This window comes from Mustela erminea, chromosome 21 (genome assembly GCF_009829155.1).
Source record: "Mustela erminea isolate mMusErm1 chromosome 21, mMusErm1.Pri, whole genome shotgun sequence".
Lineage (NCBI taxonomy): Eukaryota > Metazoa > Chordata > Mammalia > Carnivora > Mustelidae > Mustela > Mustela erminea.
The window spans coordinates 1,868,271-1,883,452 of record NC_045634.1 but is presented as its reverse complement, the minus strand read 5'-3'; the positions used below and the strand labels follow the sequence as shown (position 1 = coordinate 1,883,452).

Sequence of the window (15,182 nt, the reverse complement as noted above, 5' to 3'; positions counted from 1 at the left end):
AGTATACAGAAATCCATAGCATTTCTAAGTACTAATAATGAAGTAGCAGAAAGAGAAATTAAGGAAATAAATCAAAAAGAATGAAATGCCTAGGAATAAATTTAACCAAGGAGGTGAAAAACCTATACTTTGAAAACTATGAAACATTGATGAAACAAACTGAAGACAATACAAATGGAAAGATATTCCATGTCATGGATTAGAAGAGCAAATATTTTTTTAAAGGTTTTATTTATTTATTTGATAGAGATCACAAATAGGCAGAGAGACAGGCAGAGAGAGAGAGGGGGAAGCAGGCTCCCCGCTGAGCAGAGAGCCCAATGTGGGGCTCAATCCCAGAAGCCTGGGATCATGGCCTGAGCCAAAGGCAGAGGCTTAACTCACTGAGCCACCCAGGCACCCCAAAGAGCAAATATTTTTAAAATGTCTATACTGCCCAAAGTAATCTACAGATTCAATGCAATCCCTATGAAAATACCAACAGCATTTTTAAAGAACTAGAACAAATAATCTTGAAGGTTGTATGGAACCATACAACACCCTAAAGAGCCAAAGCAATCTTGACAAAGACGAAACTGGAGGTATCATAATTCCAGACTTAAAAAATATACTGCAAAGCTATAGTAATCAAACAGTATGATACTGGCATAAAAATAGACTCACAGATTAATGGAGTAGAGAGCCAAGAAATAAACCCACGATTATATCATCAATTAATCTTCAACAAAGGAGGCAAGAATATGCAATGGGAAAAAATAGTCTCTTCAATAGTGTTGGGAAAACTGGACAGCTATGTGCAAAAGAACGAAACCAGACTACTTTCTGTCACCGCACACAAAAATTCAAAATGATTTAAACTAAACATGAGACCTAAAACCATAAAAATCCTAGAAGAGAATAAGAAGGCGGGAATCTCTCTGACAGCAGTTGTAGCAACATTTGTGTAGACAGGTCTCCTAGGGCAAGGAAAAAAAAAAAAACTTTTGGAACTCCATAAAAATAAAAAGCTTCTATGCAGCAAACAATAAAACAAAAAAACCTACTGAATAGAAGATATTTGCAAATGACATATCCAATAAGGAGTTACTACCAAAGATACATAAAGAACTTCTACAACTGAACACCAAAAAAGCAAATAGTCTAATTACAAAATGGGCATAAGACATCAAGAGGCATTTCTCCAAAGAAGACATTCAGGTAGCCAACAGACTGAAAAGATGCTCAAACATCACTGATCATCAAGAAAATGCAAATCAAAACTACAATGAGATGTTACCACCTGACACCTGTCAGAATGGCTAAAATCAGAAGTCCAAGAAACAAGTGTTGCTGAGGAAGTAGAGAAAAACAAACCCCCTTGTACTGCTGGTGGACAAGCAAGCTGGTGCAGCCACTGTGAAAAACAGTATGGAATTACCATGTGACCCAGTAATTCCACAACTGAGTATTTACCCAAAGAAAATGAAAATACTGATTCGAAAAGATATAGGCACCCCTATGTTTACTGCAGCATTATTTACAATGGCTAAGATACAGAAGCAGCCCAAGTGTCCGTTGATAGATGAATGGATAAAGATGATATGGTATAGATATATAATGGAATATTACTAGCCATAAAAAAGAATGAAATCTTGCAATTTGCAAAAACATGGATGGATCTAGAACATATATTAAGTGTAATTAAGATAGAGAAAGAAAAATACCACGATTTCATTCACATATGGAATTTAAGAAACAAAACACAGAAAAAAGAAGAAACCAGACTCTTAAATAAAGAGAACTCGTGATGGGTGAGGAGATGGGTGGGGGATGGGTGAAATGGGCGAGGGGAGTAAGAGCACACTTATCATGATGAGCACAGAGTAATGCACAGAATTGCGTATCACTATATTGTATACCTGAAACTAATGTAACACTGTATATTAACTATACTGGAATTAAAATTTTTTTTAAATAAGTTTAAAAAAAGGTAACATTTCAGTTATCAAATATGTACTTGAAAGAAATAGGGGTGGGGAATCAGGGTACAAGCCTAAATTCTAATTCCAGTTCCACTTTTATTCCCAGAATAGACTGCCCAGATTAAATAATTTTCCTCAAAAACAAAAACATTTCTACTTTTTCAGTTTAAAATATCTAAGCATAATTAATTAGAAATGTGATGAGACACTGGATATCCATTAGTGAAAAACAAAGTCATTGCAACAATCATACTGAACACTATTTCAGGAGTTCTGAATTTTATTTTATTTTATTTTATTTTTTTAAGATTTTATTTATTTATTTGACAGAGAGAGAGAGATCACAAGTAGGCAGAGAGTCACGCAGAGAGAGAGAGAGAGAAGCAGGCTCCCCGCTGAGCAAAGAGCCCAACGCAGGGCTCGATCCCAGGATACTGAGATCATGACCTGGCCGAAGGCAGCGGCTCAATCCACTGAGCCACCCAGGCGCCCCAGGAGTTCTGAATTTTAAAGCAAACAATATTAAACAGGAATATAACACAAATCTTTCATTTTAGATATGTTGTTTTTATTCAAAAGAATAACTGCTTGACAACCTACGTCACAAAGTTTGAACCAAACCACCAGTCCACCGAAACAGCCCTGTTTGTATCCGCACAGCCACAGGGGCTGACAAAGTCCTTTAGTCCCTTGTTGCTCTCAAATGATGAGAACTGTCGTAGCTGAAACCACTGTTCTGGTGGACAGTTAGAATAATTGTTTCCACCATCTTGTTCCCCACACAGCTGCCCGAAGTTATCTTCTGCCCCTGGGGCTGGACCATCTGTTTTTGTGAAAGTTACAATATCGCATTTTATAAAAATCCAAACTGTTCCTTTGATTTATATTATCTAACTGAATCATAGAAGTATTACTACGATGTTTAGAACACTGATCAACTCTACTTGCTTTAAATACTTTCTCAGATCTCTTTCACGTTTATTTTCAGTGATCAGTAAGGATGACATAATAAGCAGGCCAAAAACTCTGAGATGTCCACGTGTTCCCTTTTCAGTTTAGTAAGACTTCACATTATATAGCGTTTTTGTATGTTACAGAAGTTGGTACAGTACACCTCTACTGGGAAAGCCTTAGACGGAATTCCCATTATTACAGTAAAATTGTAACTAGAAACGCGATACTTGAAGCAGAATACATGCAGAAAATTAAATCCTTTTAAAAAAATGACATTGCTGTAGCCCCACACCAAATTTGTAATTGGCAAAAAAATCCATTTCTAATCTGGTAAATGGTGGCATAACAAAGTCAACTCATGAGCTTTTCTACTTGGTGATTGCAGCTGAAATGTTCTCTCTGCAGCATGCCACCATACTGGACATTTAATTTGGAAGTATAGAATTAAGATTCATGAAATCTTGATATGTAACCTTTCTGGACCTTTCCTCTTAGAATCACCTAAGTGATGCTACTCCAGTGTGTTCTGGAGACTTCCCAAGGATCCCAGTTTCTCTCCTGCTTCCCCTATTCATAACCTTCACATCTATTTGAATCCATACTAACAAGTTCACTAAGAGTCTAATACCTGCTTAGTCACTTATCTCTGAATGGCTTCAGACCAAACTTTCACCTGTGACATATGGATTTCAACTATGAAAAGGAAGGCGATGCCCTGCCTTTTTCACACAAGTGTCCTAAGGATAAGATGTCAAGTATGCGAGAAATCCTTTAATTATAATGTGCTATAATTAGGCATTACTGTTTTCTCTATGACAAGCAACAGCTTTGTCCTCCACCCAAATTAGAAAATACTGTTCTGGATATTCACTCAGCATCTTATTAATTGATGACTAACCTGATGAACTTGAGAGAACGTAACATATTTGGGTTTTCCCTCCATATCCATACATAAATGAAGCTCGCTAATACATGAATGGACAGTATGACTATCGGTGACTGCAAGGTGACAGAGCCAACACAGACTCCTTGGCATGGATGACCCTGCTGTCCACTCCACAGATGAGCAGTGCCAGCTGAGGGAGTTAGGATTTGATACCACTTGTGGTTTTGATTCTTCTGAAACAAAAAACTGCAGATGAGAGCATTAGGTACTTAGGTTGTAGCCATCAAAAAAAAGCAAGATAGCTTTCTTACTGAATTGCCTCGGACAACATTTGCTCATTCTGTGTTAGACCTGAGGAATTCGGGCTATATGCTGCCATCTAGGGATGGTATTATAAAAGTTTTCTGACGAGAAAACCAAACTTGTCCATTCTGTTGAACATAGCTCACCAATAATTTCTCTTGTCAAATTTAAACAGTGTTCCTATACCCCTCCCAAGGTCTTTGATACTCATTGCCACTTTCCTCAGAAATGCATCAAACTTCTATGTGCTTGAAGTTTCACAGAAGTTTCTGAAAAAAATTTCCCTTTACAAGTTACTTTTATGTATTATTCCTATAAAAGTACCAAATTCTTATTTAAATTTCAGAACTGAGAAAATCATGTGTGCTGACTGCAGATAAATATCTTGTACGTTAATACTTCTATTGATTAAGAAGTGTCTTATAAACCAGAACATGGAATCAAATTATAAATTTCAAGTTCATTCTTTCACTTTTAGCTGAGAGCAAAGAACTCTATCAGGATGACAAAGCCTAACTGCTGTTAAGTCCATAAAACGTAGCTAGTACTAAAAGACACAGTGACTTTCCCCCAATATTGTACAACATTTTATTGTAACAAAAATAATTAGATGCATTTCATAGCAATATATTATCATATAGGTACACACTGAGAAGAATAAATTGGATAAACTATAAAACAATATCTTACTATACATCCAATTAATCTAATTTTTGGAAAAAGAAAAACATATAAAATCATCCCTTTTTATATAATTCTATAGTTTTTCCAGAGACTTTATAGACAACACAGAATCAAGATATAATTGTAAATTATTATAATTCTAACCTTAATATTAGAACCTGTAATGTAAAAATTCCAGTCATATCTTGCTAGGCATTTGCCAAATGAAATCAAATGTTTGCCATACAGTGGTTTTAAGCTTGTACAATAATAGTCAAATGCTATATACTGCCATTGGCCCTTCTGTCTGATTTCACACACTGGCTGAAATATTAGTAAACTCACATTTTTTCACCTGTTTAGTCTCTGTGTTATCACTTCTCGATACATAATAGAGATATAGATGAGCAACAGAAAGATGACAAAGAAATCATCTAGAAAGCCTAGAATTCCAAACAAGGCTTCAGGTACAAAATCTAGAGGTGATATAAGATAGAAAAAAGCTCCCATTAAACAAAGTATAATCCTGATGCGGAACATCCAGAAAAGGCCCCCGACTGAAAACATTTCCCTGAATGCATGCCTCAGTAAAGTGGGTAGATCCATAATTCTTTCCATAATCTGGCAGGGAGAAGAACAAAATATGACTAGTCATCTAATATGTCAGTATCAGAATAATATAATTTCCTTACAATGTGCAAACTCAGTTAACATGAATTAAGGAGTTTCATGTATTTTCTAGTTACACATTTTATTTGGAAACAGCTCTTTGATAACTAGGTTCTTATACGATCGATCCTACTGCAGGTAACTGGAAAGCAACTAAAATGTCAACAAACTGAAAATATAGGATATAGTGAGGTAACTCAAGTCCTCTCTAATTTGAATTAGTAAAATAAACCAAACGAAGTACTTAGTGTATATAGGATTAGAGACTGAGGCTTAAGCAGGGTCTGGATTTAAACTCAACGTCAATCTTTCGGTAGACAGGTGATCTGGGGGAAACCAGATCACAACCAAATTGAGATCCGACAACAACTAACCAAGCATGTGTCACAAGGACTATTAAGAACTAAAAGAGATACAGTATACAAAAGACATTTATAAATTGCCAGACAATATAAAAGTGGTATACTTTAAAGACGCATTAACTTGGACGGCTTTGACAGCCTAAGAATAGCAATGAAACAGATTCCTTCCCAGGATGTTTATTTGGCTTAGCTTGAGTTTAAGCAAATTATTAATTGCCACAAAGATTTTTGGAGTGCCAGACCCTATCTTTATGAAAATAATTAAGCTTCTGAATATGTATAAAAACATCAATTACCAGGTTTCTACATAAGTGAGCATAATTTTCACAGCTGAAATTTAACAAATTGCATAAATTTTTGAAAATTGAGGCATTCAGAGAAATTGGACCCTCACACACTCCTGGTGTGACTAAACCACCTCCCTGAAAACAGTTTGGCAGTTCTTCAAAATGTTAAACAGAATTATCATAATATCCAGCAGTAAGGCATATACCCAAGAGGAATGAAAACAAAGGTCCACACAAAAACTGGTACACAAATATGAATGGAAGCATTATTCATAATAGCCAAAAAGTGTAAACAATTCCAACATCAATCAACTGATGAATGGATAAACAAAATAATATGTATCACTTGGCCATAAAAAGCAATGAAGTTCTGGTTTATATATCACCACATGGATGAACCTTGAAAACACTATGCTAAGGGAAATAAGCCAGAGACAAAAGGCCAGATATTATATGATCCCATTTCAATGAAATGAAATATCCAGACTAGCCCAATCTATAGAGGCAGAAAGTAAATTAGTAGTTACCAAGGACTGGGGAAAGGGGACAGGAAAGGGGAGAATGGGGAGGGATGCCAAAGCCTTTGGAATGATGAAAATACTATAAAATTAGATTATGACAATAACTAGATTATATTTACTCTGAATACACTAAAGAGCATTGAATTATATATTTTAAACAGGTTGCACTTCATGCTGTGTAAAATGCATCTAAATAAAGCTGTTAACAAACGAGTACTAGTATCTATTTGTATGATCTTGAGCAAGTTAGTTTACCCTCTGTCTGCAAACTTTGCATTTTCTTTGTGTAGTCTGTTTGGACTATATGGTCCTGTGTAGTAAGGAACTACCATGACTTCTCAACATAACTTCTTTCACTATCTCGTTTCTCAGGGGTTGGTAGATACAGAGAAACTGACCAGACGAAGAAAGTCACTTCCTTTGGTAATTCCACTGTTCTAATTAGCTCAGTTCTAATTAACAATCCATTTAATTACAGTATGTCCAAGTATATATTTTGTTTTTCATGAGTGCCAAGTAAGTAGAGAGGGAAGTGGAGACAAAAATGGGAAGAACTGAGCAAGTGATAAGGAAGCAGTTCTATAAATTCCACCAGAAAATCCTGTAAATCCTTTTTGGAAAACTGGTCACAAAAAAACCTAAATGGTCTTTTTAGAATGAGTTCCTATGTTAACTTTCTATTCTTTATGGGAGAAATTCACATTTAAAGCAAAACAGCTGCACAACTTTTACAAGTCTATGGTAAATTATTTTAAATATTCTAGTGACCAGCCAGTGTATCTTTTGAATTCTTTTCTGTCCTTTATCAGAACTGTTCGTTCACTTCTCATATGGTATGACTTATATATAAAATCTGTAATAAGCAGACAAGAAGTATGAAATGGGTTATTAAGAAATATCTGTGTATTAATCACAATCTTGCTCCAACTTTGGATGAGGAAATATCAAAGAGCTAAAAGTCTCTATCATACTGTAATTTTATCACCTACTTCTTAATTATTAAATATCTGACACCCACCAAAAATTAGTAATTGAGCAACGATATGCTTTCACACTTAAAAACAGGAATGAATATCTTAAAATGATTTTTTTTTTTTTAAGTTCAGTGGTAGTTCTTGAATTTGGAACATGCTTATTTTCAAAGAATCATCCTCTAGATGTCACTGGAGGATATGTTTAAAAAAAAAAAAAAAGTTGCTGGGTGAAAAAGAAGAGGTCCCCGGATATCTGTGGGGGACACCAGTGATTGGATTAAGTTTTCTTTTTGTTTAGACATCTAGAAGATTTACCTTTATCCACAACAGCTGAAACTGTATGCCCTTCAATGTACACCACATCATGTATCAGAAATACGTGCGAGGAAGCACGAGAGCACACAAGTGTTTAGTACTGAAGCACTTTAGTACTGAAGTACTACTTGGCTGACAGTAGTAGTATCAACTCTTAAAGATAACTCACTAATTTATTCAACAAATATTAAGGGCCTACTGTATGCCAGGTACTGAAACTGGTGATGGGAATATAGCAGTGAATATATACATACAGTCCTTGCCCTCATGAAGCTTTCAGTCTACTGAGAGAAAGATAATGAACAAGATTTGAGTAGAGTTTGTGACAAATGCTACAAAGGAATGGTGCAGAGGACAGTGATAGAGGATACCTTAGTTGATCAGAGAAACCCTCTCTTAGAAAGGTCTATTTAAGAACGACCTAAAGGATGAGAAGTCAGTCACGAGAAGAGCAGAGAGACAAGCATTCCCAACTGAAGGGTCATGTGTGAAGGCATTAAGATGGGAAAACTTGGGAGTGCACTTCAAGAGCTGAAAGGAGGCTGGTGGAGGTGAGGCATTTTGGGTGAAGTTTGGGAGGCGGGAAACCAGGTCATGCTGGGGGCCTTTTAGTACAGGAAAGAGTTGGAACATTATTCCAAAACACTGAAAGTTTTTTTTTCTTCTTTGTCTTCTTTTCCAAGATTTTATTTATTTATTTGACACAGAGAGATCACAAGTAGGCAGAGAGGCAGGCGGGGGTGGGGGGGGGGAAGCAGGCTCCCTGTTGAGCAGAGAGCTCGATGTGGGGCTTGAACCCAGGACCCTGGGATCATGACCCGAGCTGAAGACAGACGCCTTAACCCACTGAGCCACCCAGGCGCCCCCACTGGAAGTTTTAAAATACAAGAACATCATGTTCTTATGTTTTCAAAATATTACTCGGGCTCCTGCGCAGAGAAAAAAATCACAGCGAGAGGCTACTTGCAATTATCCTAAGCAAGAGATAATGGTGGCTTAGGCTAGAATGATGGCTACGGACACAGGACATTTTTATGAGCTAAACATGAGAGGATCTCCCCAAATGAGAAAAGAAATGATACAACTCATTTATATACCAGATGAGGCGAATGAGGGAAAGGAAGAAATCAAAACAGCTAAGTAGACTGAGAAAAGAAAACACCGAGCTGAGGAGGGAAGCAATTTAATATCGCACGTATCACGTTTGAGATGCTGATGCAACACCCGAGTGGAGACGTAAGCCAAGCACTCAGACATATGCTTTGATCTCAGAGGAGGGATCTAGGCTTTCCATATAAATCTGTACTTAGAATATTCTGATTTTTGAAGTACATAGTTAGTCGTGCACACACTTCTGGAATTCTTTGTTAGATTCTGGAAAAAACTGGAATAAGCTAGTAAAATGTGATAGAGTTTTTAATCTATCAAATGCCTTTTTTGGGGAGTAGGAGGTCAATCATAAAATTAATGTGTTTTTTAAAAATCAAATGTTTTTGAGTAACTAAAATGACATAACAAAAAACTTCCCTAACACCTAGAGTTAGTTAGGGAAACATTTCAAAGAGGAGGCCCAGGGTAAATAAAAAAGTGGAAAACACAAATTGTAAAACTCTCTAGAAGTTCTTAGTTCTAAGCTTCTCATTAGATAATCCCTATTTTAGAAATTTCACATTTCCCTCCAATTTCACATTTCCCTCCAATTTTTTTTTCTGTAATCTCCTTCATAAAGACTTTTATAATGCCATTTTTTTTTTTTTAAAGATAGAAAACTATAGTCCTTGGGAAAGCTGTAACTCAGTGATTGACAACAACAAGGAAGGTTAAAACTTTATCCAACACACATAAACAATGAGACTTTTTATAGTCAAAGAATACATGTTGGTAAATCTCACCTTACCAAAGAGAAGTATCATTATACTCTAATTTCGCACCTGCTATAACAATACTCACAGATCTAGGCTGCCCTGAGAATCTCCGGTTATAATCATTAATATCTTGACGCAATGATACAATCTCCTGAGACTGGTCATTTTCACCAAATACTGTTAGCAGTAAAGTCACCTGTATGTTACAAAAAAAACACTGTTAGACTTTTCTGTAGCATTAATTTTTTTCATTTTGTGTTATTATTCAATAGAATGAGAAAAGCTTCTAAATTTATATTTCACTCATTTTATTTTTTTTCAGTTATTTCTTTAAATAAAAGCAACATGGTGAGGAAAGTAAGGTACCACTGACTTATAATAAAATCCAATGTAAAATGTAATTTGAATTCCCACAAAATCAAATGGGTACCTCAAGCAAACACTGGTTCTAATATCTTCCAGTTGACACCAGGGATAAAGTCAGTAATGCTCTGGGCTAACAAATGATGAGAAAATATTCAGGAGCAAAGTAATATAAAAATATATGTTTATTATTGTGGGAGTGAAAAATTAGGAATGTGTTTTGTGATTACAATCATTATTCTTCAACCTCACTGGTATCTGAAGTATCTTTGAATGCTACCAAACATAATACAGAGATTAAGTTATTGCAGGAGCCCACTCTGAAGCATCCATCCCTACTATCATCAAAAAAGGTAATTTTTTTTAAAGATTTTATTTATTTATTTGACAGACAGAGATTATAAGTAGGCAGAGAGGCAGGCAGAGAGAGAGGTGGAAAAAGGCTCCCTGCTGAGCAGAGAGCCCGATTCGGGGCTTGATCCCAGGACCCTGGGACCATGACCTGAGCTGAAGGCAGAGGCTTTAACCCACTGAGCCACCCAGACGTCCCAAAAAAGGTAATTCTTGATACTAATATGTAACGTAATACTTTTAACCTGGTTTCCTCCATGGCAGAGGTAAAGATACACAAGCGTCCCAGGACCATACTGAGGTAATCTGAAGAGGACAATATCTTGAAAAACAAGTACATTTTAAAATATATCAATGCCTATAGAAATGGTCACTGTGTGAGGAGATAAAAATGGGAAGATTTAGGTTTAAATCATCTAGCTGTTTTTATCCTTCCTCAGTTCAGCTGTAAAACCAGGCCTTCCCACGACTCAGATGCTTTCCAAACAGCCAAGCGAAGGAGTGATGAAGAGAAAGGTGGTAGGAAAGCAGGTACACAGCCTCTCTTCACAAATTTGCTAATAAAAATCATCTTGCAATGAATAGTAAGTGAGCGCTTACTGTGGGCCAGGCACTGTACTACAAGCTACATGGACCCCAAAACCGAAGACACAGCCCTGCCCCTTGCCAACCACAACACCCAAGATGGAAAGGGAGGTAGACCTGTTACAAGGCGCTTGAGAGTATTGCTTGAGAATAAGGACTTCTGCCTGGGGTGCCCAGAAAGCTGGAAACCTAAGCTGGAAACCTAAGCTGGCCCTGGAAGTGCAGCTCGGGCCACTGGTGTCTCAGCGTATGCATTCGGGAAGAGAAGTGGTGAGCAAGGTGCAGTCAGGTGCAGCTGCCTGTGCACCGCATCAGCGGAACAGGGTGGGGACGGGGTACCTGCCACCTGTCTGACTTCCAGGATGTATTCTTCTCTAGTTACGGAACCAAAACCTATTATACAGAAACAATTTTATCTCTACCCTTCCGGACTCTAGCAATTTATGGGTGGTCAAAAGGATATCACCTATATATATATATCACATATATACCCTATGAAAAGCCATGGATAGAGCCAAGAAGAGGGGACAGGTGGTGGAACTAATTCTTTAATGTCAGACCTATGGTTTAGTCTCAGCATTGCTGGCATATGGCTAACGATTATGAGAAGTGGTATTAGCAAATAAATTTCACTGGTGACAGACTTGTTTCATATAATCAAATCAGCCAGAGAAGCAGTACAAACAACATCAACAACAACAAAAGAAACTCCACCGATTTTCCTCCTGCCGTGTGATACAAAGTCAAATGTGAAAGAGGCAGAATTTGGGAATGTAGAAGCTAGGGGGAAAGAAGATAAAGCCCTGAACTTCCCTCTCCACGCCACAAAATGAGGCAGTATGGGGGTGAGTGGATAGCCCGAACAAGGCTGAAAGGGTGTGTCTGTGTGTGCCAATACATGCTATATGGTTTTTTTTCATATAAAGTCCAAAAATCAAACAAAACTAGACAATAATCTTAGAGATGCATGCTAAGGTCATAAACCTATAAAGAAAGTCAAGGGGGGCGCCTGGGTGGCTCAGTGGGTTAAAGCCTCTGCCTTCAGCTCAGGTCATGATCCCAGCTGGGGTCCTGGGATCAAGCCCCGCATCAGTCTCTCTGCTCAGCAGGGAGCCTATTTCCCCCACTCTCTCTCTCTGCCTGCCTCTCTGCCTTCTTCTGATCTGTCAAATAAATAAATAAATAAAATATTTTAAAAAAAGAAAAAAGAAAGTCAAGGAAAAGCTTATCATAAAAGTCAAATAGTAGTTGCCTCTAGGAGAGGAAGGAGTTGGAGATTTGGTCCTGAGGAGGCTTCTGGGGGCTACTGGCCAGTTCCTATTTCTTTATCTGAGTGGTGATTATTGAAGTGTTGCTTTGTGATAATTCAATGAGCAATATTTCTGTTTTTTGTGCTTTTCTGTATGTCTGTTATAGTTTACAAAGAATTTTAGAAAAATTGTTGCCTTTTCTACCATTTTGTTTCATTTTTTGGCCTCCATGAGTTTATGCCTTTACAAAATGTCCTGTTCTTTTAATGGGGTGGCCACGAGCAAAAGTAAATACATGTATTCAATTTAACATCTTTACTTGAAAGCTCTCTATCCCTTCGGGATGTCACTTTACACAGTGGAAGACTTCCTAAGGAGCTGCTATCTTTTCACGTGTTCATAACTCATTAGTAGAAAGGTAGGTATTTATTTTAGATGAAAGATAAAATAAGTATATAGAAAATTATGAAAAAACTGTATACAACTGATAGAATGTTCTATTTCATTATATTTACTAATTAAAAAACTAAGAACTTCAATTTCTCCAATTTTTCATTATTTTGCTTTTCCAGTTTGTCAGAGAAATTAAGAAAAATCTATGCTGACCTATCAGTCTTCAGTATATGTTTATAAAAACTTATCATCTCCCCCCCAAAGTAACTCCTATACTAACTAAAATAGTCTGATCTGTTCTGGATCATGTAATATAGATATGTCTCCAAAAGACACATTTTAAAAAACTATTGTTCATCATATAAAGCTATCTTGACCCTCACTAGAGAAGGGCAGCTTTAAAGTAAACTGAAAAGGGAAAACATTTTTTTATATGTAGGGGAAATATCTGGTTAAGCCTGATTAGCTAGTTCAATTACTCCTCTGTTCATATTACAACAAAGACTTACTAGAATTTGGGGGAGGATTCATTTACCAGTTTTTTACTATAATTGAAAGATTTAGAAAGGTATTTCCCTTTTTTGCTGTCCTTAAGACCTTAAAAAAAATAATGGAGTAGGGGCGCCTGGGCGGCTCAGTGGGTTAAGCCTCTGGCTTCAGCTCCGGTCATGATCTCAGGGTCCTGGGATCGAGCCCCGCATCAGGCTCTCTGCTCAGCGGGGGGCCTGCTTCTCTCTCTCTCTCTCTCTGCCTGCCTCTCTACCTACTCATGATCTCTCTCTCTCACTCTGTCATATAAATAAATAAAATCTTTAAATAAAAAAAAATAATAATGGAGTAACATTACGGAAGCTTTGATTAAACAGAACTTCTTACAATCTAGCAACTGCACTAGTAGGTGTTTACCCAAAGAATACAAAAATAATAATTCAAAGGGATACACGCACCCCAGTGTTTAGCAGCATTATTTACAATAGCCAAATTATGGAAGAGCCCTGGTGTCCACTGACTGATGAATGGATAAAGAAGATGTGGCATGTATATATAGTGGAATATTATTGAGCCATCAGAAAGAATGATATCTTGCCATTTGCAATGAATGGATGGAGCCAGAGTATTATACTGAGTGAAATAAGTCAGAGAAAGGATCTATGACCCTAGAATCTCACTCACACTTGGAATTTAAGAAACAAAACAAGAAAAGGGGGAAAAAAAGAAAGGCAAAGAAAGAAACAGAATCTTAATTAAGGAGAACAAAGTGATGGTTACCAGAGGAGAGGTGGGTGGGGGAACGGGTGAATTAGGTGACCGGGATTCAGGAGTGCCCTTGTGATGAGCACTTGTATGGAAGTGTTGATTCACTGTATTGTACACCAGGAACTTCTATTACCCTATATGTTAACTAACTGAAATTTAAATAAAAACTTAAAAAAAATCAAAACAATTCAAAGTTAGATACAGAAATTATTAAAATTTATAATATGAACTAGCATAAATGATGCTTTCTGGATATAAACATTACCGTTTGTCGACAGATTGGACAACTGATTGCCCCAAGCCATGAACCGTATCGCCAGTATGCAATAATGCAGGTACCTAATGAGGGGGAAAAAAAAAACCATTAATACTGATGTTTTAAATTTCAAGGCCCATAAATCCTCAGAAAGTTTCAAATATTTGAAGTATTTTTATAGTATCATCTTATTTAAAAATATTTTTTATTTCATCCAACCAACTCTTTAGGCAAATTTAAATCTCATAATAATTCCCAGCCACTGAAAATATTTTTATTTAAACTACTAGTTAAGATATAGATATTTTTATATAATCCAAAGCAACCATATATTAACTGCTTCAATGCTGAGCCTTAATAGAAATATTGCATTTCCTATGTAGAATAAGTAAACATCATTGCAAATATAACAACAAACAAATCACAGTATAAATAAGTTTTCTGTTCCAAATTTGGTATATATGTTACAAAAACACTACTTTTATTTTTTTAAGAATTTAGAAAGCCAAGTTACAGTGGCATCAATAGTAATTAAGAACCATAGGATACAAAGATTACATGCTGTTTGACCTAATAAAGTTTATAATCCAGTTCAATAATTGAACCAACTTTTGTAGTGGATGAATTTGATTTTTCTGCTAGAAGATGTTCATGAGCAGCAGAACAGTTTATAGGCCTCAAAAAGTAGCAGGTAAGCTAAATGCAGAAGCACTAAAGTTCAGGTCACTAACAAATGAAGAAGAAATATTTTATTTTATTTTTTAAAGATTTTATTTATTTATTTGACAGAGAGAATGAGCACAAGCAGGGAGGGCTAGAGGGAGAAGCAGGCTCCCTGCTGAGCAGGGAGCTCAACATTACACTCGATCCCAGGACCCTGGGATCATGACCTGAGCCACCCAAGAATCCCAAGAGGGAATATTTTAAAACACTGTCCAGGGACATCTGGGTGGCTCAGTGGGTTAAG

At 36.7% G+C, this 15,182-nt stretch overlaps 1 protein-coding gene across 7 annotated transcripts in view; it reads right to left on the bottom strand.

Moving 5' to 3' along the window:
• Positions 1 to 2,507: 2,507 nt before the first annotated feature.
• Positions 2,508 to 15,182, bottom strand: part of RNF170 (ring finger protein 170) — a 47,916-nt gene continuing 35,241 nt past the window's right edge. For all 7 annotated transcript variants that reach the window (XM_032329202.1, XM_032329204.1, XM_032329205.1 and 4 more), the window contains 3 exons: positions 14,225 to 14,298; positions 9,846 to 9,956; positions 2,508 to 5,388 (listed from right to left, as the gene is read on the bottom strand). In XM_032329202.1, coding sequence (XP_032185093.1) covers positions 5,119 to 5,388; positions 9,846 to 9,956; positions 14,225 to 14,298 — 455 coding nt within the window. In that variant the 3' untranslated portion in view covers positions 2,508 to 5,118. The remainder of the gene's footprint in view (positions 5,389 to 9,845; positions 9,957 to 14,224; positions 14,299 to 15,182) is intronic.